The 24,045-nt window shown below is 44.6% G+C and overlaps 1 protein-coding gene across 1 annotated transcript; it reads left to right on the top strand.

Moving 5' to 3' along the window:
* Positions 1-3,908: 3,908 nt before the first annotated feature.
* LOC129703524 (alpha-1,4-N-acetylglucosaminyltransferase-like) lies at positions 3,909-18,904 on the top strand. The gene is made up of 3 exons (XM_055646061.1): positions 3,909-3,970; positions 15,031-15,491; positions 18,206-18,904. Exons 2-3 carry the CDS (start codon positions 15,063-15,065, stop codon positions 18,803-18,805), a joined length of 1,029 nt encoding a protein of 342 aa, XP_055502036.1. The 5' UTR covers positions 3,909-3,970; positions 15,031-15,062; the 3' UTR covers positions 18,806-18,904.
* Positions 18,905-24,045: the final 5,141 nt, after the last annotated feature.

The raw sequence follows: 24,045 nt of genomic DNA, 5'->3' as shown, positions 1-24,045 counted from the left end.
ACAGGAAGGCAGATTACTAAACAATGGAGTCAAGTTGGGAAAAGGGGAAGTACAACAGGATCTGTGGGTCCTTGTACATCAGTCTATGAAAGTAAGCATGCACGTACAGCAGGCAGTGAAGAAAGCGAATGGCATGTTGGCCTTTTTATCAAGAGGAATTGAATATAGGAGCAAAGAGGTCCTTCTGCAGTTGTACAGAGCCCTAGTGAGACCACACCTGGAGTATTGTGTGCAGCTTTGGTTCCTTAATTTGAGGAAGAACATTCTTGCGTAGGTACAGCGTAGGTTTACAAGGTTAATCCCCGGGATGGAGGGGCTGTCATATGCTGAGAGAATGGAGAGGCTGGGCTTGTGCACTCTGGTGTTTAGAAGGATGAGAGAGGATCTCATTGAAACATATAAGATTGTTAAGGGTTTGGACACACTAGAGGGAGGAAACTTGTTCCTGATATTGTGGGAGTCCAGAACCAGGGGCCACAGTTTAAGAATAAGGAGGAAGCCATTTAGAATGGAGATAAGGAAACACTTTTACTCACAGAGCCTGGTGAGTCTATGGAATTCTCCGCCTCAGAGGGCGGTGGAGGCGGGTTCTCTGGATACTCCAGCATTTTGTGTCTATCTTCGGTTTAAACCAACATCTGCATTTCTTTCCAACACTATAATTTTAATAACCAGTTTGTCTTCTGTCATTTATATATCTTGCACACCTGCAACCTTCCCCCGTTTGATTTGTTTTGACCCCCTTGTGTCATTTGCAGTCCACACTCGACACTCGTGTTGTTACATAGAAAATACTCCAGAGAGGTCTCACCAGGGCCATGTACAACTGCAGTAGGACCTCTTTGCTCCTAAACTCAAATCCTCTCAATAAAGGCCAATATTTCATTAGTTATCTTCACTGCCTGTTGTACCTGCATGCTTACTTTCAGTGGTACACAAAATTGCTGGAGAAACTCAGCGGAAGAAGGGTTTTGGCCCGAAACGTCGTCTATTTTCTTCGCTCCATAGATGCTGCTGCACCCGCTGAGTTTCTCCAGCAATTTTGTGTACCTTCGATCTTCCAGCATCTGCAGTTCCTTCTTGAATGCTTACTTTCAGTGACTGGTGTACAAGCACACCCAGGTTTGCGTTGCTTCTCCTTTTCCGAATCTGACATCATTCATATAATAATCTGCCACCTGTTCAAGTTCAAGTTTGCATTTATTGTCACTTAACCAACTAAGATACAGTGAAATTCGTGTTACCATACAGCCCTACTAAGTGAAAAGAACACAATACACACAGAAAATAAAATTTAAAATAAACATCCACCACAGTTGAATCAACATTCCTCACTGTGATGGAAGGCAATAAAGTTCAGTCATCTTTGTTCACCGTGGTCAGGGCCTTGAACCCTCTGCAATTGCCATTGTCGACAGTCCAGGTCCTCTCATCAGGATGATCGAAACTCCGGCATCGGGACGGATTGGAACACTCCGTGGCATGGAGCTCCCGAGTCAGCCACTTCTTACCGGAGACTGCGGACTTACTTTGAGTGACTGATGTGCAAGCACACCCAGGTTTCGTTGCACCTTCCCTTCTCCTAATGTGACAGCATTAAGATAATAATCTGCCTTATTGTTCTTGCCACCAGTGGATAACCTCACATTTATCCACATTGTACTGCATCTGCCATGCATCTGCCCACTCACCCAATGTTCCCGTCGGTACCCGGACGGGGCGCCGACAGACAAGAAGCCGAAGCAAAGAAGTCGATGCAAAAGAACGGAATGGAAATGAGGCCGAAACGCCAATAAACCGAAAGAGTCCGAAGACGAAATGCCTACTAACAGAAATGAAGGGACGCCTAAATGCAAACTAACCGAAAGTGCGGGACGCCTAAAAGCCAAGGAACCGAAAAGCTGCATCGCCTAAAAGCAAACTTACCGAATGGCCGCTCAGTCGAAACGCCACCTACCCGAAAGGACCGACTGCCGCTTAACAGAAAAGTCCAATAACGGACATGACGTTCCTGGGGGCTGGACTTGTCAGCGATTGGTCCAGACCCCCGCGTCCATCACATCACTGTGAAGGCATGAACATTGTCTCAAACCTCCGCTCCACCCGACCCGCAGCCCATGGAGGGTGGCCGTGGGAGAGGGTGGCCGTGGGAAAGTGGGGGCTGTCCACCTTCGGCCACTTTCAACCTTGTGCTTGGGTTCAGGTTGCCCAGTCACCTATGGCTTGTGTGGGAAAATGAATCCCATGCTCCTGTCTCCCCCTTCTCTCTCCCCTCTTCTCTCTCTCTCCCTTCTGTCTCTCCCTTCTCTCCCTTCTCTCTCCCTTCTCTCTCCTCTTCTCTCTCCTCTTCTCTCCCTCTCTCCCTTCTCTCACTCTCTCCCTCCTTTCTTAAAAAGTGCAGTTACATTGGCTACCCTCCAGTCCACAGGAACAGATCAAGAGTTGAGAGAACATTGGAAAATGATCACCAATGCTTCCACGTTTCCGAGGGACACCTCCTGGATTACTCAGGGATGCAGACCATCAGGCCCTGGTGATTTATCTGTCTTCAGTACCAACAGTTTACCCAACACCATTGCCTGACTAATGTGGATTCCCTTCGGTTCCTCCTACTAGATCCTCGGTACCCTCGTATTTCTGGGAGATTATTTGTGTCTTCCTTAGTGAAGACAGAACCAAAGTACTCATTTAACTGTTCTGCATTATCCTTGTTTCCCATTATCAATTCATAAGTCTCTGATTGTAAGGGTCCTACATTTGTCTTCACTAATCTTTGTATATCTAAAGAAGCTTTTAGAGTCAGTTTTTAGACACCCCGCACGCTTTCTTTCATGCTCTTCCCCTGTCCTCTTAATTAATCCCTTTGTCCCCTTCTGTTGAGTTTTAAATTTCTCCCAGTCCTCTGGTTTGCTGCTTCCTCTGGCCAATTTATATGCCTTTTCCCTTGGATTTAACACTATCTTTGATTTCCCTCATTAGCCACAGTTGGGCCGCCTTCCCCGTTTTATTTTTTCACCAGATAGGGATGAACAAAGTTTGAAGTTTAAATCTTTGCCATTGCATCTCCACCGTCAACCCTTTAAGTATAATTTGCCAGTCTATCCTAACCAATTCCTGTCTCATCCCTTCATAGCCTCTTTTCTTTAATTTCAGGAACCAAGTCTCTGAATTAACCATCTCACTTCCCATCCCAGTGCAGAATTCCACCATATTATGGTCAATGTTGCCCAATGGGCTTTGCACAACACTAACTAATCCTTCTTCATTACACAATACAATATTATAAGCTACTCATCTTTTTTTAAATTATTAAAATTGCCTACATTGCTGCATAATGGCAGGACAGTCATGAGAGAATGGAACAGCTGGGCTTGTACACTCTGGAGTTTAGAAGGATGAGAGGGCATCTCATTGAAACATATAAGATTGTTAAGGGCTTGGACATGCTAGAGGCAGGAAACATATTCCCAATGTTGGGGGAGTCCAGAACCAGGGGCCGCAGTTTAAGAATAAGTAGTAAGCCATTTAGAACGGAGACGAAGAAACATTTTTTCTCACAGAGAGTGGTGAGTCTCTTCCTCAGTGGGCGGTGGAAGCAGGTTCTCTGGATGCTTTCAAGAGAGAGCTAAATAGGGCTCTTAAAAATAGCGGAGTCAGGGGATATGGGGAGAAGGCAGGATTGGGGATGATCAGCCATGATCACATTGAATGGCGGTGCTGGCTCGAAGGGCCGAATGGCCTACTCCTGCACCTATTGTCTATTGTCTATTGTCTAATGCAAATCTCATTGACAGAACATTCACACTCACTGTCACACTGATGAACACCTATTAATGACTAAATCTCCCTTTTGGGCACTCCCATCATTCATAAATAAAAGCAAACATAAACTCAAGATACCAGTTGCCAAATGAAACAACCGAGGATAGTCTCACGAAACGTCTTCACTGACACTGCCAGTTTAAAACAGGTAAGTGACAAAGCTCGTAAACATATTTACTTTGGAATTATACTGTACTTGGTTCTTCTCTTGGAAAAAAAGTGTTTTATTTCCCTTGTGTTTGTGTTATGTTGATATCTTCAAAAGGAAAGTGATCTGTGGCAAAATATAAAATGGAATGTTTAGAAATGCCCCAGTTGCCAAACATTGAACTCCCCTCCCCATTCTCATACTGACCTTTTTGTCCTGGGCCCCCTCCACTGTCAGAGTGAGGTCACACACAAATTTGAGGAACAGCATCTCTGATTTCTCTGGGCAGCTCACAACCCAGTGGTATGAATATCAATGTTTTTTCTAATTTCAAGTGATCCTTGAATTCCCTCTCTCTCCATCCCTCTCCCACCCTAGTTGTCCTGCTTGTTTCACTGTTCATATCCCTTTGTTATCTCCTCTTCCACAGTCAACACTGGACCATTGTGGTCTCCAGTGGCTTTTCTCTGCCTGCACTGATTTATTCTGCACCTTTACACACCTCGTTTCCCTTTCCCCTGACTCTCAGTCTGAAGAAGGGTCTTGACCCGAAATGTCTCCTATTTCTTTTCTCAAAGTTGCTGCTTGACCCGCTGAGTTACTCCAGCATTTTGTGTCTCTCTTAAGCTCGCAACATGCCTTGGTAGTTTATGAATGTCTTATCTTGAATTCTTGATTTTGCCAATTATCCTGGATAATCAATCAACAAAATTTGTATCTGTGCTATCATTTTCATTGAAAATAGACATAAAATTCTGGAGTAATTCAGAGATGCTGCCTGTGTCGCTGCATTACTCCAGCATTTTGTGTCTATCTTCGGTTTAAAACAACATTTGCAGTTTCTTCCAACACTATAATTTTAATACCCAGTTTGTCTTCTGCCATTTATATATCTTGCACGCCTGCAGCCTTCCCCTTTTTGAAATGTTTTGACCCCCTTGTGTCATTTGCAGTCCACACTCGACACTCATGATGTTCTCCAGTGTGATTAAAATTGTCTGCAAGAAAAGTATGATTGCATCAAAATAATTTATCCAAACGAGCAATAAGTGTATTGTGAAGAAAGGTCCCCACCCGAAATGTCACATAGCAATGTTCTCCAGAGATGCTGCCTAACCTGCTGAGTGACTCCAGCATTCTGCTTATATGACATTTAAGTCAAGCTGGGCATTAGGCATTTTTTAGATTAGAATTAGATTAGAATTAGATTCCTTTATTGTCAACAGTCATACACAGAACCAATAAAAATAAAACATACAATAAACACAAATTAAACATCCACCACAGTGAGTTCACCAACCACATCATCACTGTGATGGAGGCAAAGTCTTAGTCTCCGTCTCTTCCCTCCTTGTTCTCCCTCTGTGCTGAGACGATCGATCCAGGCCAGAGATGCCGCCCTCCAGTCCAACGGACCTCCGTGGTGATGTCGCCGCCGCCGAAAGCCGGAACGCCGCCTCCGCTCCGAGACGGCCCGCCACAGCATCAGCTCCGGGCAGCCGCCCCAGCTCCAAGCAGCCGCCCAGCTTCGGGTCCCACAGTCTCCGCTCCGGGCCGCCGCCCCAGCTCAGGGTCCCGCCGTCTCCGCTCCGGGCCGTTGCCCCAGCTCCGGGCAGGCGCCCCAGCACCAGGTCACTGCCCCAGCTCTGGGTCCCGCAGTCTCAGCTCCGAGCCCCGCTGCATCAGCTTCAGGCCGCCGCTGAAAGCCAGAACGCCGCACCAGCAAGTCGGGCCACCTCTGTCTCAGCCCTGAAGATGGCCAGCCTCTCGTTGGTGAGTCCTGGCTGGCTCTGCCTCCGGAGCCTCGGGGTCGGTCGCAGGCTGGAGGCCGCCAGCTCCGCCATTAGGCCTCAGCGCAGACGGAGGCAGAGAAGGGGTATACGACACGAAAAAGTCACATTCCCCCGAAGGAAGAGACAGAGAACATGTTTCACCCACCCCCAACAAACACAACCCAACAAACTAAAACTTAACCAAAACAAGACAAAATAAACAACAGAAAAAAGTAAAGACAGACGGACTGCAGGCGAGCCGCAGCTGTTAACAACGCCGCCACTTCCGGAATATTATATCACCGTTTGTGTACAATATTCTGCATGAATTGTTTCATTTTAAAGTAAATTTTGCCTAATCGCGTTATAAATAAGATTTCAATGGTTCGACATCTTTCGTTTTTGCTCGATAGACATTTATGGTCGCTGACTGGTTTTACTGCCAAATATGAACTTGAATGTAACAAATACTGTTCTGCTGAAGCCAAGTTAAAAATGGGGCATTTTAGATCTTATGTTTTTCATCAGGATGATTATGGATATGAATGCTTTAATGACCTTGATGTCAAGCACAATTTTAACATTGGGTGTTGAAGAGAAATGATCATTGGTGCCATGGGATCAGTACTAAGTTCCATGACAAAGGAGTGATAGAATGCTATGGTTCATTTTCTTGTTCTCTTATAATTACAAGCCAAAGCTTTGGAGCTTGGAAGAATACGTGAGGCAGGACTAATGTAAATAAAGGCACAAGTCTTGGTGATTTAAAACTTCAGAACAAAGCTGTGATAATGTACGCTTGAAAGTGAGGACATAAATATTGAAGCTTAAAGGAATATGAGAATTGAAGGAATTAAGGTTAATAAAATAGAATCATAAAGGATGAACTTTTTTACTCCAGCGTGAAAATATCAAACATTAATGGACAGTTTAAAGTGAGAGGCGTCAAGTTTAAAGGAGATTTGCAAAGCAAGTTTCTTTTACACGCAATGTGCTGCCAGGAAGGTGATAGAAGCATTCACGACAGCAACATTTCAAAGGCTTTTATATAGAAGCAAGAAGAGGCAGGGAATAGAGGGGTTTGGACCATCTGTAGGCAGATGGAATTAATTAGATTGGCTTCATGGTACAGGTATTGGAGGCTGAAGAACCTATTCTTGTGTTAATCTATGACTGTTAATTAGTTTTATCTGTCGTGTTTAATCTGTTAATTTGTTAATTCGTTTTCACACATTACCAACCCACATATCTACTGTCTCCTTCTCCCCTGACTCTCAGTCTGAAACAGGGTCTCGACCCAAAACATCACCCATTCCTTCTCTCCAGAGATGCTGCTGAGTTACTCCAGCAGTTTGTGCCTATCTTCGGTGTAAACCAGCACCTGCAGTTCCTTCCTACATTGTTAATTTGTTCATGGGTTCAACCAAATTGATATTGCTTTTAAAATTCATTGTAGATTAGCATTAATTACAGCAGTAAAATATAGTGTTGAAGATTTACAAAACAGTCTGGCCCCAGAAGTCAATCATTTCTTGCACCTCCGAGCAATCAAGCGCAGTATTTATGTTTTAAGTCGGGGGGGGGGGATAATGACAGAGTCTCCTCGTGGTGATCCCTGGAAGCGATGATGCGATGCACTCTGTGACGACAGAAGCAAACAAACACCCAGCTACATCGTCTGACACACGAGCGAACGACGATCAGTGGAAGGACGTGCATTTGTCATTCGGTTTAACCACTGCTGTAGAAATGTCCTTGCGGACTTCCTCTTCTGAGCTCTTTGGTTAAAAGGTCTTCAATGAAAATGTTGTCATGTTCATGTTGTAGGAGAGACTGGGAAGATATGAGAAAAGAGAAATGGCGTTTATCTAGGTTCTCTTGTAAGGAAGGGTTTCCGGACAAGGATTATGTTTTGAATAAAAATGCCCACAGTCAAGACACCCTTACAAGGCGGGACTTGTATGCACTATAATAGAAAGTGCAAGATTCTTGATTGAAGTGCAATATCCTCCAGGGTCTTATAAGATGTTTGAGGGGTAATCCTCTGTACTTTACAATCATCCACTGAAAAGTCAACCCTAATTTCAGTTCCTATTTCTTCCAAGTCTCCACGCTAACAATATGATTAACAATATGTTTCTTATAGAAACATATAAAATACTTAAAAGTTTGGACAGGCTAGATATAGGAAAAATGTTCCCGATGGTGGGTGATCGGTGGTGGGGAAGATGCTGGAGATTTATAAAAGATGAGATAGCCGAACATTTGGGTAGCAGTAACAGGATCGGTCCGAGTCAGCATGGATTTACGAAGGGGAAATCATGCTTGACTAATCTTCTGGAATTTTTTGAAGATGTAACTAGGATAATGGACATACAATGGGATCTGGGGGTCCTTGTACATCAGTCTATGAAAGTAAGCATGCAGGTAAAGCAGGCAGTGAAGAAAGCGAATGCCTTTATAACAAGTGAGAGCCAGTAGATGTATTGTACCTGGACTTTCAGAAATCATTTGATAAGGTCCCACATAGGAGATTAGTGGGCAACATTAGGGCACATGGTATTGGGGGTTGAGTGCTGACTTGGATAGAGAAGTGGTTGGCAGACAGGAAACAAAGAGTAGGGATTAATAGGTCCCTTTCAGAATGGAAGGCAGTGACCAGTGGGGTACCGCAAGGCTCGGTGCTGGGACCGCCGCTATTTACAATATACATCAATGATTTGGATGAAGGGATTGAAAGTAACATTAGCAAATTTGCAGATGACACAAAGCTGGGTGGCAGTGTGAACTGTGAGGAGTCTATGAGAATGCAGAGTGACTTGGACAGGTTGGGGAAGTGGGCAGATGCATGGCAGATTAAGTTTAATGCAGATAAATGTTAGGTTACTTTGGTAGCAAAAACAGGAAGGCAGATTACTAACTAAATGGCGTCAAGGTGGGAAAAGGGGAAGTACAATGGGATCTGGGGGTCCTTGTACATCAGTCTATGAAAGTAAGCATGCAGGTAAAGCAGGCAGTGAAGAAAGCGAATGCCTTTATAACAAGAGGAATCGAATATAGGAGCAAAGAGGTCCTTCTGCAGTTGTACAAAACCCTAGTGAGACCACACCTGGAGTATTGTGTGCAGTTTTGGTGCCCTAATTTGAGGAAGGACATACTTGCTATTGAGGGAGTGCAGCGTAGGTTGACAAGGTTAATTCCCGGGATGGCGGGACTGTCATATGCTGAGAGAATGGAGCAGCTGGGCTTGTACACTATGGAGTTTAGAAGGATGAGAGGGCATCTCATTGAAACATATAAGATTGTTAAGGACTTGGACACACTAGAGGCAGGAAACGTGTTCCCGATGTTGGGGGAGTCCAGAACCAGGGGCCACAGTTTAAGAATAAGTAGTAAGCCATTTAGAACGGAGACGAAGAAACACTTTTTCTCACAGAGAGTGGTGAATCATTTCCTCAGTGGGCGGTGGAAGCAGGTTCTCTGGATGCTTTCAAGAGAGAGCTAGATAGGGCTCTTAAAAATAGCGGAGTCAGGGGATATGGGGAGAAGGCAGGAATGGGGCACTGATTGGGGATGATCAGCCATGATCACAGTGGCTCGAAGGGCCAAATGGTTTACTCCTGCAACTATTGTCTATTGTGTATTGTCTATTGATGTCGGGGGAGTCCAGAACCATGGGTCACAGTTTAAGAATAAGGAGTAGGCCATTTAGGACTGAGATGAGGAAAAAGTTCTTCACCCAGAGACTTGTGAATCTGTGGAATTCTCTGCCACAGAAGGCGGTGCAGAACAATTCACTGAATGTTTTCAAGAGAGAGTTAGATTTAGCTCTCAGAGCCAAAGGAATCAAGGGATGTGGGGAATAAGCAGGAACGGGGTACTGATTTTAGATGATCAGCCATGATCATCTTCAATAATACCGCTGCCCAAGAAGAGCAAAATGATGTGCCTCAATGACTACCGACCAGTGGCACTAATGTCTGTGGTGATGAAGTGCTTTGAGAGGCTGAACATGGTGCAAATCAACTCATACCTCGACAAAAACCTGGACCCACTGCAGTTCGCTTACCGCCATAACAGATCAACGGTGGATGCGGTCTCACTGGCTCTCCACTCCGCTTTGGACCACTTGGATAAAGAAAAACTCATATGTCAGGCTGTTATTCATTGACTACAGCTCAGCATTTAATCCGATCATCCCCTCCAAGCTGGTTACCAAGCTCTCAGAACTGTGTCTTTGCGCATCCCTCTGCAATTGGATCCTCGACTTTCTCATTCACAGACCACAGTCTGTCTGTATTGGTGGAAATGTGTCAACCTCGATAACAATCAGCAGGGGAGCACCTCAAGGCTGCGTGCTCAGCGCCCTGGTGTATTCACTCTATATTCATGACTGCTTTGCCGGCATTGTGTGAACTCCATCTTCAAGTTTGCTGATGACACCACTGTTGTGGGACGTATCACTGATGGGGATGAGTCACAGTATAGAAGTGAGATCGACCGATTGACCAAATGGCGCCAACAAAATAACCTGGCTCTCAACACCAGCAAAACCAAGGAACTGATTGTGGACTTTAGAAAGGCTAGGATGGGGACCCACAGTCCCATTTATATCAACGGGTCGATGGTTGAAAGGGTCAAGAACTTTAAATTCCTGGGAGTGCATATTTCCGAAGATCTCTCCTGGTCCCGGAACACTGATGCAATTTAAAGAAGGCACATCAGCCCCTCTACTTCCTGAGAAGATTACAGAGAGTCGGTATGTCAAGGAGGACTCTCTCAAACTTCTACAGGTGCACAGTGGAGAGCATGCTGACCGGATGCATCGTGGCTTGGTTCGGCAACTTGTGCATCAAGGAGCAGAAAAGGCTGCAAAAAGTTGTGAACTCTGCCTAATCCATCATCGGCTCCGACTTCCCTACCATCGAGGGGAACTATCGCAGTCGCTGCTTAAAAAGGCTGCCAACATCATCAAGGAACCACATCATCCTGGTCACACAATCATTTCTCCGCTGCATTCAGGTAGAAGGTACAGGAGCCTGCAATCTGCAACATCCAGGTTCAGGAACAACTTTTCCCCCCACATACATCATACTATTAAACATAGTCTGAAGAAGGGTTTCGGCCCGAAACGTTGCCTATTTCCTTCGCTCCATAGATGCTGCTGCACCCGCTGAGTTTATCCAGCTTTTTTGTGTACATACTATTAAACATAACTTCAAACAAACTCTGAACTATAACAGCTTATGGCACTTTATCTATTCATTTATGTGTGTATATATATTCTATGGCAGTGGTTCTCAAATGGGGGTGCGCGTACCCCTGGGGGTACATGAAGGCACTCAAGGGGGTACGTGAGAGTTTAAAATATAGGCCTACATATATTTAAAAAGTAGCATCCATGCAGAAATCCTTTAAAAATAATTATTTAACAAATATTTCAGGAAAATATAAGTATAAGTTCATAAAATGAATTTAATATTCAGTAGGCTATTCAATTTCATTATCCTAAAAACCCAGAGTCTCCCCCATTCCAGGATGGTTCGACCCAACCTGTCATATGCCACCCGGCATCACCTGTCAATCACAATTCAAACGATGGAGTCGTGGTTGAAGCGTAGCAGCAATTCTTTTGAAAACTCGGAGGGACAAGTGGCAAAGAAGGCCAAACCAGATCCGAAAACATTCCGGCTGTATCTTGAAGATTATGTTTTAATTGGATTTACGTCCACAAGTTGCAACCCACCCAAGGCACTGTGTTTTTTCTGTGGGGAGAAATGATCTAACAGTAGCATGAAGCCAGCACATCTGCAGCGTCATCTTAAGACAAAACATGGATGTCACGTTGGTAATCCACCTGACGTTTTTAAGAGGAAACTGTCTGAATTCAGATCATCTCAAGACACGATGCGGAAGGCCTCCACAACATCAGCCAAAGCCCTGGAGGCCTCTTATGCAGTGTTTTTGTTCGTAGCTAAAGCCAAGAAGCCATTCACTATCGCTGAAGACCTGCTCCTTCCAGCGGCTGTAGTGCTGGCTGAGACTATGCTAGACAAAAACGCAGCGGAGAAATTAAAGACTACCGTTTTCAAATGACTCTGTTTGCCGCAGAGTAGGTACAATGGGAATAGACATTGTCGAGCAAGTTGTGGGAAAACTTAGCGACTCCTTTTCACTCCAGCTGGATGAATCCACAGATGTCAGTGGAAATGCACAACTTGTTGCTTTTGTGAGGTACGTTGATACTGATGACATTTATGAGCACATACTATTCTGCAAAAGTTTGAAGGGGAAAACAACAGGAGAGGACATATTTGATGTTGTCAATGCCGCTTTCTGTGAAAACGGTTTGCGCTGGATATCCTGCAGCAGCATCTGTACAGACACAGCAGCATCAATGACGGGCAGCGCGAAAGGACTAATAGCGCGCATTAAAAAAGAAAACCCCGACGTGATGTGGACTCACTGTGTCATACACAGGGAAGCATTGGCGTCCAAGAAAATTAGCCCTGTGTTACATGACGTTTTGAACAGCAGCATCAAAGTGATCAACTTCATTAAGTCAAGGCCACTTAATGCACGCCTGTTTCGCCGTGTGTGTGAAGCAGGAGCACCCTGACCTGGGACAGAAAGCTTTGGAGCAGCTACTACCCTTTGCCTCCACATATTTATGTGAGGCCTCCTTCTCTGCAATGACTGTGATCAAAACAAAGCAGAGAAACAGACTGTGCCTGGAGAAGAGCTTGATCACAGCAGTTGCCTCCCTGCCACCAAGAATGAAAAAGATCCTCAGTGAAGCACAAGCCCAAGTGTCTCACTAAAATGTCTCACTAAGTGCAAAAACACTCAGTTCAGTGCAACAATGCAATATTCAGTGTTGGCAGTTTGTAATGTTAAGATGTCAGTCTTCTTTTTGATTCTTAAAAAGATATTTTAAGATGATAAATATTTTTATTTTTTATTTTTAGCAATTTCTGCTTTTATTTAAAATTAAGTTAATGATTTCCTTTTGAGCACAGATCTTTACTATGATCCCAAAAGAGGACACTTTGTGTTGATAATTATATTTATGTGCACAAATCTTTATTTATAATTAAGTTAATTATTTCTTTATTTTTTTTAGTTATATCTTTTTATTTCCAAATAGTTCAAGAGAGACCACTACAAATGAGCGGTGTTTTGCACATTTATGGAGTTTTAAATGGTTCATTTTATAGTTTTAAATGGTTATATGGTCACTGTTTTCATTACATTAGTTTGAATCACTACATTTTAGTGATGAGAAATATTTGAAATAAATTTAGTCATGGATTATTATCATTTCAAATGTTCGAAATAGTTTTTTTTTTCAAATGTTTGAATTTTGTATGTGTTTATCAGTTCCAAAGTTTAATAAATCAGACACTGATGGCACAGTGCTCTGTTTTAAGTCTTTTTTTTTCAACCAAAAATGCTTTGCGCTGGTTAGGGGGTACTTGGCTGAAAAAATTATTTCACAGGGGGTACATCACTGAAAAAAGGTTGAGAACCACTGTTCTATGGTATATGGACACCCTGATGTTCTGTATTTATGCCTACAATATTCTGTTGTGCTGAAGCAAGCAAGAAGTGCATTGTCCTATCTGGGACACATGACAATAAACTCTCATGACTTGACTCTTGACTTGACTTGAATGGTGGTGCTAGCTCGAAGGGCCAAGTGCCATACTCCTGCACCTATTTTTCTATGTTTCTATTGCAATTAATTCCATGGACACCTTTTTTGTGCAATTCTAATTCCCATTACCACAGTTGAAGCAGAGGATTTTGGAACAATGATGCGTAATGTTACCCTCCCACATTTACCCCCCCCCCCCACAAAACACACCACAACTGTCTTCCTGATGTACCTCTACACCACAATACATCTCCAATCCCTCTGTTTCTCTCTACACTAGCCTTTATTTCCCAATCCTGTGTTTTTCCTCAGATGGGAAACATTCTAGCCATTCCTGGATCCTGCTGTGATTGTTGAAGTTTTTCTCTTTCAGATATCTGTGCCGGTGAACAGTGTGTGATATGTTATTTACCACCATTGGAATACATGACATCTTGCTTCTGGCTCCTGAAGACAGGACAGGTGATCGTGCAGTTGAGGAGCTAGTGCAGGGGGGAGAGATTCAGATTTTTGGACCATTGGCTAATCCAGTGAGGTCATGGATATTCTTCCTGCACAGTTTCCATTATGAATGTGAAGCTTGAGTGCTTCTCCCAACCTGATGTGCCTGTTCAAATGAATTTTATATGTTCTAATTGAATTTGCCTTAACTATTTCACCTGGAAGACATTCAGGGAACTATGTGTTGGTTTTCCTAGACTCCCTCTGCTTGACAACACAACAAAAATACCTTAACATTCACTGTGAAATTCTTGGCCAGGTTTGACATCCCAAAATGCAACCACCTCATAGGTTCACAGCAATGGGCCCAGTACTGATCCACGAGGCACACACTCGTCACAGGCCTCCATCTTTCAGCAACAAGGTTCATGCTCTGGCAGAATTAAAGGTCATAAACCTGTCAGACAAGGGAGTGGAGAAATCTGATGAAATGTTATTGACTGAAAATGTTGCTGCCTGTCCTATTAAAATTACTTCCAGCATTGTTTTTCACTTAAGGTAGACACAAAATGCTGGAGTAACTCAGCGGGACAGGCAACATCGCTGGAGAGAGGATTGGGTGACTTTTCAGATCGAGACCCTTCTTCAGACAAGGAACTGTATTGTTTCAATGCCGGCTGCCAAAAAAACACCTCATCCCTCCCTCCATCGAAAAATCGAATGCCTTTATCACTGATCTTTTATCCTCAGGCAATCCTACCTCCACGCCCCCACCCTCAATGTGCACTGCTGATGTCTACCGCCTCCCCAAGATTCACAAGCAGGACTTGCTACCACAACATCTCCGATGCTGGGGTTACCTGTCAAACAAAGAGAGGATAAGACAGAAGGTGATAAATTCTGGATGGTCGGTCAGGTGCTGTTAATCCCCAACAGGGTTCCCAACATTTCTCTCTGCTGTTGTTGTCAGTAATTAATCTCTCCCGATATATTCATCAGGACCTATTTTAATATTGATTCCACTGGCACACTCAGTCATGGTAGTACAAATAAATCAGACTTCTAATTGCTTGGCAATTGTTGTCTTTTGAAGTTTCAGATTTCTCAGCATTCTCCTCTCTAAAGCTATCAAAAAAAATCAGGCTCTTCCATGCTCAGGGAATAATACTTTTTGATTTATTAATTCACAGGATCCTTTGGAGAAACACCTCATTGCCACACCATGATTCCCATTCGTCGGATATTTAGCCTTGTCGTCATATTTGGAGCTAGTGTTCTGCTGTATGTAAGTTGGCATATGAAAATACAACAACATTTTCAAAAGAACATGGTAAGAATGTCACAAGTGGAAGATGAAGCTCCCATGGATGGTCCTCGTCCACACCTGGACCCTGGGATTATGTTTGTGGAAACAACAGACAAGGTGGAGCTGAAGCCATTGGTGATGTGCTCAGTGGAGTCTGCTGCTCGTCAAAACCCAGATAAACCAATCTATTTCTTCATGAAGGGGTTCAGTGGCAACTTGAGCCAATATCCAGAGCCTAAGTACAGACTCATCCCGTTGCTCACCTCAATGAAGAATGTTGTTCTTCTAGCTTTAAATGCTACCGAATTGTTTGATAATACTTCGTTGAAATTCTGGTATCAAAAGGTAACCAATAAGAAGAAAGTGTGATGCGTTAAATTATGGGTCGTCAAACCAGAGTAGGACCTTCTCAGTGGATTTTATGGCCCTGGGATGGCTGTAGAATAGAGGGAGCTAGGAGTACAAGTACATAATTCACTAAAAATAACATCATAGGTGGACAGGGTAGTGATGAAATCTTTGACATAAAGATAGAAATAAAATGCTGGAGTAACTCAGCGGGGCAGGCAGCATCTCTGGAGAAACGGAATAAGTGACATTTCGGGTCGAGACACTTCTTCAGACTGAGAGTCGGGGAGAGAGTAACTCGGAGTATGAAAAGGTTCAAAACAAATTTGAGGCAGCACCATTGACGAAGCAAAAGTGGAGTCCCCAATGATCAATTTTTGGCTGTGGAGAGGTGAAAACGATGAGACATGCTGACCTACATTAGTGAAAACATTAGGTCTAAGATGTTGATGATGTTGCAGTTGCACAAGAAGTTGGTGAGGCCCAATCTGGAATTTTGTGTTTGTTTTGATCACCCAGGAAAGATTCCATTAAGTTTGAACCTTCTGAACCTTCTGAATTTCGTAGTCGGCTGGGCAGTATTCTGCATATCGCCAACTTGGACAATTTAACATTTTTATCAAGCCAATTATCCAACAAACTTGTACGTCTTTGGAGTGTGGGAGGAAACTAAAGATCTCAGAGAAAACCCACGCAGATCACTGGGAGAACTTACAAACTCCATACAGACAGCACCTGTAGTCAGGATCGAACCCGGGTCTCTGGCGCTGCATTTTGCTGTAAGGCAGCAACTCTACCGCTGTGCCACCATGACTGATTGAGTGAAGAAAAGCTTTACCATGATATTAACCAGGATTCAAGGACTAAATTATTGGAAGAGGTTGGACAGGGTAGGAATTTGTTCTTGAAGCTAAGGAGACTGAGGGGTGATCTTATAGACGTGTCTAATGTTGTTAGGGACCTGGATCAGGTGAATGCACACAATAGGATCATGAGGCCTGATTTTCCACACAGTGAATGGTCTGTCTATGGAATAAGCTGGAGGAAGTGTTTGAGGCAGCTTCTGACAGCACTTAAAAGACATTTGGACGTACATAACAGGAAGAGTGTGCATTGACTATTTTCTTCCTGGGAGTAAGTTGCGTCTAAATCTAGTCTCCCTGATTAAGGAAGAATGCACACACTAAATGCAGTGCGGCACAGTTGCACCAGGTTGATTCCTTGCATGGCAAGTTTGTTGTATAACAGAAATTGAACATCTTGGGCCAGTATTCACATGAGATTAGAAAGCTATCTCCCTAAAATGTCCAATATTCGTGAGGTGCTTGACAGGGTAAATACTGAGATGATGCTTCCCTTGATTATGTGTCTATATTAAGGGGATGACTAGCTCTAAATAGGGCTGGACATTCAGGATAAAATTGAGGAGGAACTTCTCTCAGTCAGAGGGTGGTGTGGTGAATCGTTGGGATTTTCTGCCAAATAAGTCAGTGAATGTTTACTGGTTGGGCATGTATAAAACATGAATTGATACAGTAGGTTTTTTAATGTTTGCTGCTGCAATATTCGATGTTTTAAAATAGATATTAATGATCACTATGCTGTCTGGATTGGATTATTTCAGTCAAAATAACAAACTGCAAAGTGTGCAATGAAGATTTTTAAGGATGTTATCAGTTCTAGAAATTTTGAGTTATATGGAGAGGTTGGATAGGCTGTCAACAGGGATCGAGCTCCCATGTCGGGGCGGTCTAAGCTCTTGCAATGGAACGGTCGAAACTCCTGCGGTTTGGAGTTTCCGAAATTGGTCCCTAACCAGGGACCACGAGTTTCACGATGTTAAAGTCCGCAGCTCCCACAGGTTGGAACACCAAATGCCGACCCCTGGCAAAGGGATCGCCCGCTACAAAATGTTAGAGTCCGCAAGCTCTTCTGCTTTGTAGCTCCAGAACTCCCAAACAAGAGGTCGCCAACTCCACGATGTTCGGCCGCAGTGTGGACGGAGATACCACATGGAAACATTTTATATAACATGCTCCCTTTAGCTCCCACATAATTTATTCCATTACCACACCCCGTATCTCTCTAAACCTTTCCTGTTCATGTGCCTGAACAATGTCTTTGAGTTTGAAGAAGGGTCTCGACCCGAAACGTCACCCATTCCTTCTCTCCAGGGATGCTGCCTGTCCCGCTGAGATACTCCAGCATTTTGTGCTTGACTGAAATGCTGTTATTGTAGCTTCATCAACTAGTTCTTTTGGCAGCTTGTTCCGTGTAGCCACTGTCCACTGTTTGAAAAAATTGAGTCTCTGGTTCCTATTAAACCTTCTGCCATAACTTAGGCCTCTTTTCTTAAATTTTCAGACTATGTTCATTCACCCTATCTATTCCACTGATTTTACATACCTCTATGAGATTATCCCCCAGTCTCCTGGTATCCAAGGAATAAGGTCCAAACCTGCCCAACTAGTTCAACAACATCATTCCCTATTGCTGGGTGACCATAACAGAACACTATACACTAAGAGGTGTGCCACCAATATCTTGTACAATTGTACATAACATCCCAATTTCTATATTCAATTCTTTGACTGATAAAGCGTTGTGTCACGAGGAAGAGACAAAAAGAATGCAGAAAGAACGACTGCATGTTCAGAAAGAATGGAAATTAAGATAATGAATTGAAATTTTTTTTGTCCATTATCCCACAGGTAAATCCAGAAAAGGAGAGGTTTTGGACCCATGTGTTTGCTGATGGCTGCAGATTAGCACTGCTGTGGAAATATGGGGGCATCTACCTGGATACTGATATTATATCAATGAAGCCAATGCCGTTTACTAACTTTACATGCCCTCAGACTGCTGGAACTGTCAGTAATGGGGCATTAGGTTTCTCACATAGGCATCATCCTGTTTTATGGAATTGCATGGAAGATTTTGTGGCCAATTACATTGGATATATTTGGGGTCATCAAGGCCCTGGACTGCTTACCCGTGTGCTGAAGAGATGGTGTCAGACGAATAATCTAGCTCCCTTCATTGGCAAAGAATGCAACGGCATCTCTTTATGGATCCGAGATCGGTTCTACCCAATCCCATATCTATCTTGGAAGAAGTACTATACTCCTTGGAAAAAGAAGGATATAGAACGGACCTTCTCAGCAACGTATGGAGCACATGTCTGGAATTTTATGAATTCCAACAAAAAGAAAATAATTGTTGGAAGTGGATCATTAATTGAACATTTTTCTCAGTTGTATTGTCCAACTACATACAGAAATGTAATTCAGTTAAATCATAGTTCATGGTGATTTATGTCCTGATGTCCTTGTTTTTAGTATGTCTAAAAGTGTGTTTTAGTGTTTACTAGACCAAGTGCAGACCCGTTGGGTCTGTTTCCCCAACGCGCGTTTGTGGGGGGGGGGGGGGGGTCTGCGGCATCACACTTTACACTAACCACTAGGGGAGGTGGTGGAAAGTGGAAGAGTGGGGGAGGGAGGGGGGAGGAGGGGTAATAGGGGGTGGTGGAACGGGACAGAGGGGGTGTAGGGGGAAAAAGGGGTGGGGGAGAGGGGGGGAAGGATTGGGGGAAGGGGAGGGGAGAGAGAGGGGTGGGGGAGGGAGAGGGGAGAGGGATGGGGTAAGTGGAAGTGGGGAGGGCGTGGTTAGGGGGAGTGATGGAAGAGGGACAGAGAAGTAGTGGGGAAGGGGGGCGGAGGGTTGAGGAGGGAGATGGGGTGGGGAGGGAGGGGGAATAGTGTGGAGGGAGGAGGAGAGGGGTTGGGGGAGAGAGGGGAAAATAGTGGGGAGGGAGAGTGGAAGGGGGGGTAAGTAGGGGCAGTCCATTCTGTTCCCCATTTCCCTATCACCCCAATCCTCTTTCTCTATTTCCCACACACGTGATGACGCATTCGACACAGGCTGCAGGGGGTTGGGGGGGGGGGGGGGCTGGGCTGGGGCTGGGGCTGGGACTGGGGCTGAGGCTGGGGCTGGGGCTGGTGCAGGTGCAAAAGGCATATGTAAATGATCCATTCCGATTGAACATCTTGTGAGCATTGGGCATTGTGACATCACACGATGGAACGTTCACCAACATTTTATGGGTGAGAACATGTTTGTTTTTAACATTTTTGAAATTTGGGGGAGGGGGGGGGAGAAGGGATTCTATTAAAAATGTGTACATAAACACAAACAACATTTAATCAGGAGTGTGGGTATGGGATGTACAAAGTGGAAATCTCTACTGAAATGGAAAAAAAATCTTGGCGTTCCTGCATGTGGTATTAGGCATAGCAACGAATCAAAAGGCTGGCACCCACAAACACAGCCAGGGAGAAACACACCACACAACACCCACAACCACCGCACACACAACCACACAGCACACACCACACACACACACACCCAGCCACAGGGTTTTAATATTATAGATAGATAGATAAATATGTTTTAGTGTGGGGGGGTGGGGGCGGGAATTGGGGGAAACTGTTTTTTAGTCGATTACCTCGGTGGGAAAGCGACTTTTTCTCCTAGTTGCATTTCGCCCGGTCCTTAGTGTCTAACAACTTGGATTGGTGCAGCCTTTTCCGGAGTCATGGAGCCAGGCCATTCCTTGCCGGGGGTCACTAGAAAGAAGTGCTCCGATCGCTGGCCCACGGAGTACGACATCCTGAAGCCGCGGGCTGTGGAATTTCTAGCCGCGGGGGCGGCGTGGACTTTCCATCACGGAGAGGGTGAGCCAGAAGAAGTGCTTCGACTGCTGGCCTGTGGCCTATACCATCCTGAAGCCGCGGTCTGCGGAGCTTCTAGCCGCGGGCGTGGTGTGTGCTTTAAGAGCTCCGACCTTCGCCTGCGGTCTATAACATCGTGAAGCCCCGGTCTCTGGTAGGAAGCAGCCGATTCGGGACCACCAAGCCCGTCAAAAAACATTGGAGTTTCGAGCATCCCGACGGACTATACATAGGGTCATCAATAGGGGCGACTGCGGAGGGTTTCATGGCCCTGACCACGGATGAACAAAGGAGGAGGACTGACAAAGATATTGCCTTCCACCACAATGAAGAATGTTGATAAGCACTGTGGTGGATGTTCATGTTATATTCTATTGTGTATGGTTCTTATTGTTGTATGACTGCATGGTAAATCAAATTCCACTGTACCTCAATTGGTGCATGGTGGCAATAAATGTGAACTTGAACTTGAACTGATATTGTATAATGGGTTGAAAAATTTAACGATGGATTTTCCCAAAGTTATAGTATAAATTGTATATATATTCTCCTTTGAGCGCAATTGCAATTCACGACGCATTCATTGTTACACTTAGCTTTCTGGCAACTGTTCTTTTATTCTGCACCCAAATCCAGTTCACGTGCCATTTAAATTGGAATCAAACACCAATTTCTGCCAAAATAAAATGACACAAAGTGCTGGGAGTAACTCTGGCAGGATCAGGCAGTAGAGCATGGGAAAAGGTGACGGAGTGAGACAAAGGAGTTGCAGAATTGCGAATTGTGAAGCCAGAGGAAGGAATGTTGGTGGAAATATGACGGAGGTAGAAATTGGTCCAAGTCCAGGGGCACAGTTGAGGAGGGGGGGGAACGGGGGTAAGAGGAAAACAGGGTCTATTTCTGACCATCAGTGTGATGTGTCTCTGCAAACGAGGGACGTTGGCAGTGAATTTTTGCAGCAGCTGTCCCCATAATAGACCATGAAGTACCAGCACCTTACAGGTCCTTTCTGGTGAAATTGTATTTACAGAGGAACCATTTGGGAAACATCTGCGATTTTTTCTAAATACTGTATAGATCTATCAAAAGTGTTAACTATTTTTGTATTGGATAGGATGAATAATTATGTTGTGTTTTGTGATCAAAGACAAGAGTACAACGTGGCATTATTTTAAAGTTTCAGGGTATGACATTGTAAAAAAAATAAGGAATACAAAAGCAAGTGAAATTGGTTAAGAGGGAACTGCAGATGCTGGAGAATCGAAGGTTACACAGAAAAGCTGGAGAAACTCAGCGGGTGCAGCAAGCATCTATGGAGCGAAGGAAATAGGCAACGTTTCGGGCCGAAACCCTTCTTCAGACTGATCAGGGATGACCGTGGAGGATTTGGTCGGGGGACAAGAAAGGGAAAAAGGAGGAGTAGACTGGACAGGCTGGAGGGGTGGGGATAGCGGAGAAAGCAAGGGAGCTGAGACGAAGGGGAGAGGAGACAGCAAGGGAGACTAACAGAATTGGGAGAAGTCGATGTTCATGCCCCCGGGGTGCAGACTCCCCAAACGGAATATGAGGTGCTGTTCCTCCAATTTCCGGTGCTGCTCGCTGGGGCCATGGAGGAGATCCCAGGATCAGAGGAGGTCTGGAGGCGAGTGGGAGGGGGACAAAGTTGAAGTGCTGAGCCGCCGGAGGAGGTCAGCTGGGTTTATTGCGGACCCCGAGCGGAGGTGTTCGGCGAAAACGAGTGTCGCCCAACCTCCCGCTTGGTCAGTCACCGATAAAGAGATCGCTTGACATCTAGCAGCAGCGGAACGCAAATAGATGAGGTTGGAAGAGATGCAGGTAAACCTCTGTCGTCACCTGGAACGATTTGCTTGGTTCCCTTGAACGGAGTCGAGGGGGAGGTAAAGGGACAAGTGTTGCATCTCTTGCGGGTGGAAATTGTTTCCAGGCAAAAAGAACAATTGATGATAAGGGGATGCTCGATAAAATAGCGATGGCCTTTAAATTTTCAAATGTGGTAAATGATTGACAGGGATCAGGAAGATACGAGCCCAAGATTCATTCAATCTGTTACTGTACACAAAACATGTTCTTTTTGCCCCCACTTTGTTACCATGCCAACTTGGTTAGCATTCTGCGAGCAGTTCAGTATTAATGGTCGAGGAGGCGGCTGAAAGTCCTAATGCGTAGGAAGTTAGACATATCTCCCGGCCCTTATCATATATATATTAACGGAGGACACTGAGAAGCTAGACTTGAACATTACAGTAACCCAGGCAGTGATTTATGAGCTATTGTTAAATATGTGTCAGGTGCCAGAAGACCTCGAGGGTGGCAAATATTGAAATCTCTATGTCAGCAAAGTTGCAGGGAAGACCAAGAACTAGAGGCCAGGGAGTCTAACAGCTGTGGTTTGAATGGTACTAGAGAGTAATTGTGAGTGAGGAGATATACAGCAGTTGTATTGACAGAAGATGATAGGGATTGTCAGCATTGTTTGGTATGTGGGGAGATCGTGTCTCATGGACCCTGATTGATTTTTTTAGATGTGATGATAAATGTTAACAAAGGCAGAGTTGTGGATGATGCAAATATGGATCTCAGCAAGGTACTTAACAAGGTACCGTGTGGTTAGGCTGGTCTGGAAGGGTAGATTGCATGGGATCCAAGGAGAATCAGCCAACAGGATAGAAAATTTTGGCTTAATGAAAGGAGGCAGCGAGTGTGATGATGGAAGGAGTGATAGTGCAGAGCTCCTGAAAAAATGGCAATCACAAGTTGAGAAGATGGTCAAGTAGGCCTTCAGCACATGGACTTCATCAGTCAGGGGTATGGTGTATGGAAGTTGGGAGGTGTATGTCCCAGTTGTATACGATACTCGACCAAGTTGCAGAGACGTTGGGTCACCCTTCCCCAAATGGTGTGATACCCCAACCCAATATTCCCACAACCTGCACACGTCTCCTCCAACACGGAACTGAAACCGTTCCCAAATGTAAGATTCCCTAGCACTCCCCTGCCTCCATCCAGCAGTGGATAAAAAAAAAATCCAATTTCACCTACCCTGCGTGCTGCAGCAGTTCCAATTGCAAGACCAATTGGCCCCTCCCTCCTGTTGAAGCACTAGCTGTGAAATCCCATTGAGGGGTGAAAAGCATGAGTGTTCCGTCTTGCAACTTTGTTTTTCAAGTGTGTTGGAAGCTGATAGGAAGGGTAGCAGCGAATCAAAAGGCAGAAAGGCAGGCCGGAGCCAGGCGGCAGGCGGCAGCCACACAGTTAACGGACCCTTAATCATTAATAGATGGTGAGGAGGCACAATATTAGAGTATTGTATTCAGTTTTGTCATTCCATTTGATAGGAGAGAGGTTGGTAAGCTACTGTAAAAAAGGTGTGCAGCGAAATTTATGAGAATGTGGCCAGGGACAAGGACCTGAGGGTAAGTTGGGAGGAGGTGACCAGGCTAATAGACTTTATTCCTTTGAGTGCAGGAGGATGAGGGGTGATCGTATTGAGATGTAACGATCATGAGCGGAAAAGACTAGCATACATGCAGTTCTTGTTAACCAGAGTAGGGGAATCAAGAATGCGGAGAGGACAGGTTTAAATGCGAGGGAGAAAAGGTTTTAACTGAGGGGGCAACGATTTTTATAAAATGGTGGTAGGTATATGGAACCAACCGCCACAGTAGCGTTGTTGAGGCAGGTTACTTCGACAACATTTACAGCAAAAACATTTAGACAGGTACATGGGACATGATAAATTTAGAGGGATATGGCAAACAGAGGAGGTGGTACCAGGTGTAGATGGGGATATTGGTCAGCGT

Source organism: Leucoraja erinacea, chromosome 14 (genome assembly GCF_028641065.1).
Source record: "Leucoraja erinacea ecotype New England chromosome 14, Leri_hhj_1, whole genome shotgun sequence".
Lineage (NCBI taxonomy): Eukaryota > Metazoa > Chordata > Chondrichthyes > Rajiformes > Rajidae > Leucoraja > Leucoraja erinaceus.
This window is presented reverse-complemented; position numbering and strand designations above follow the sequence as displayed.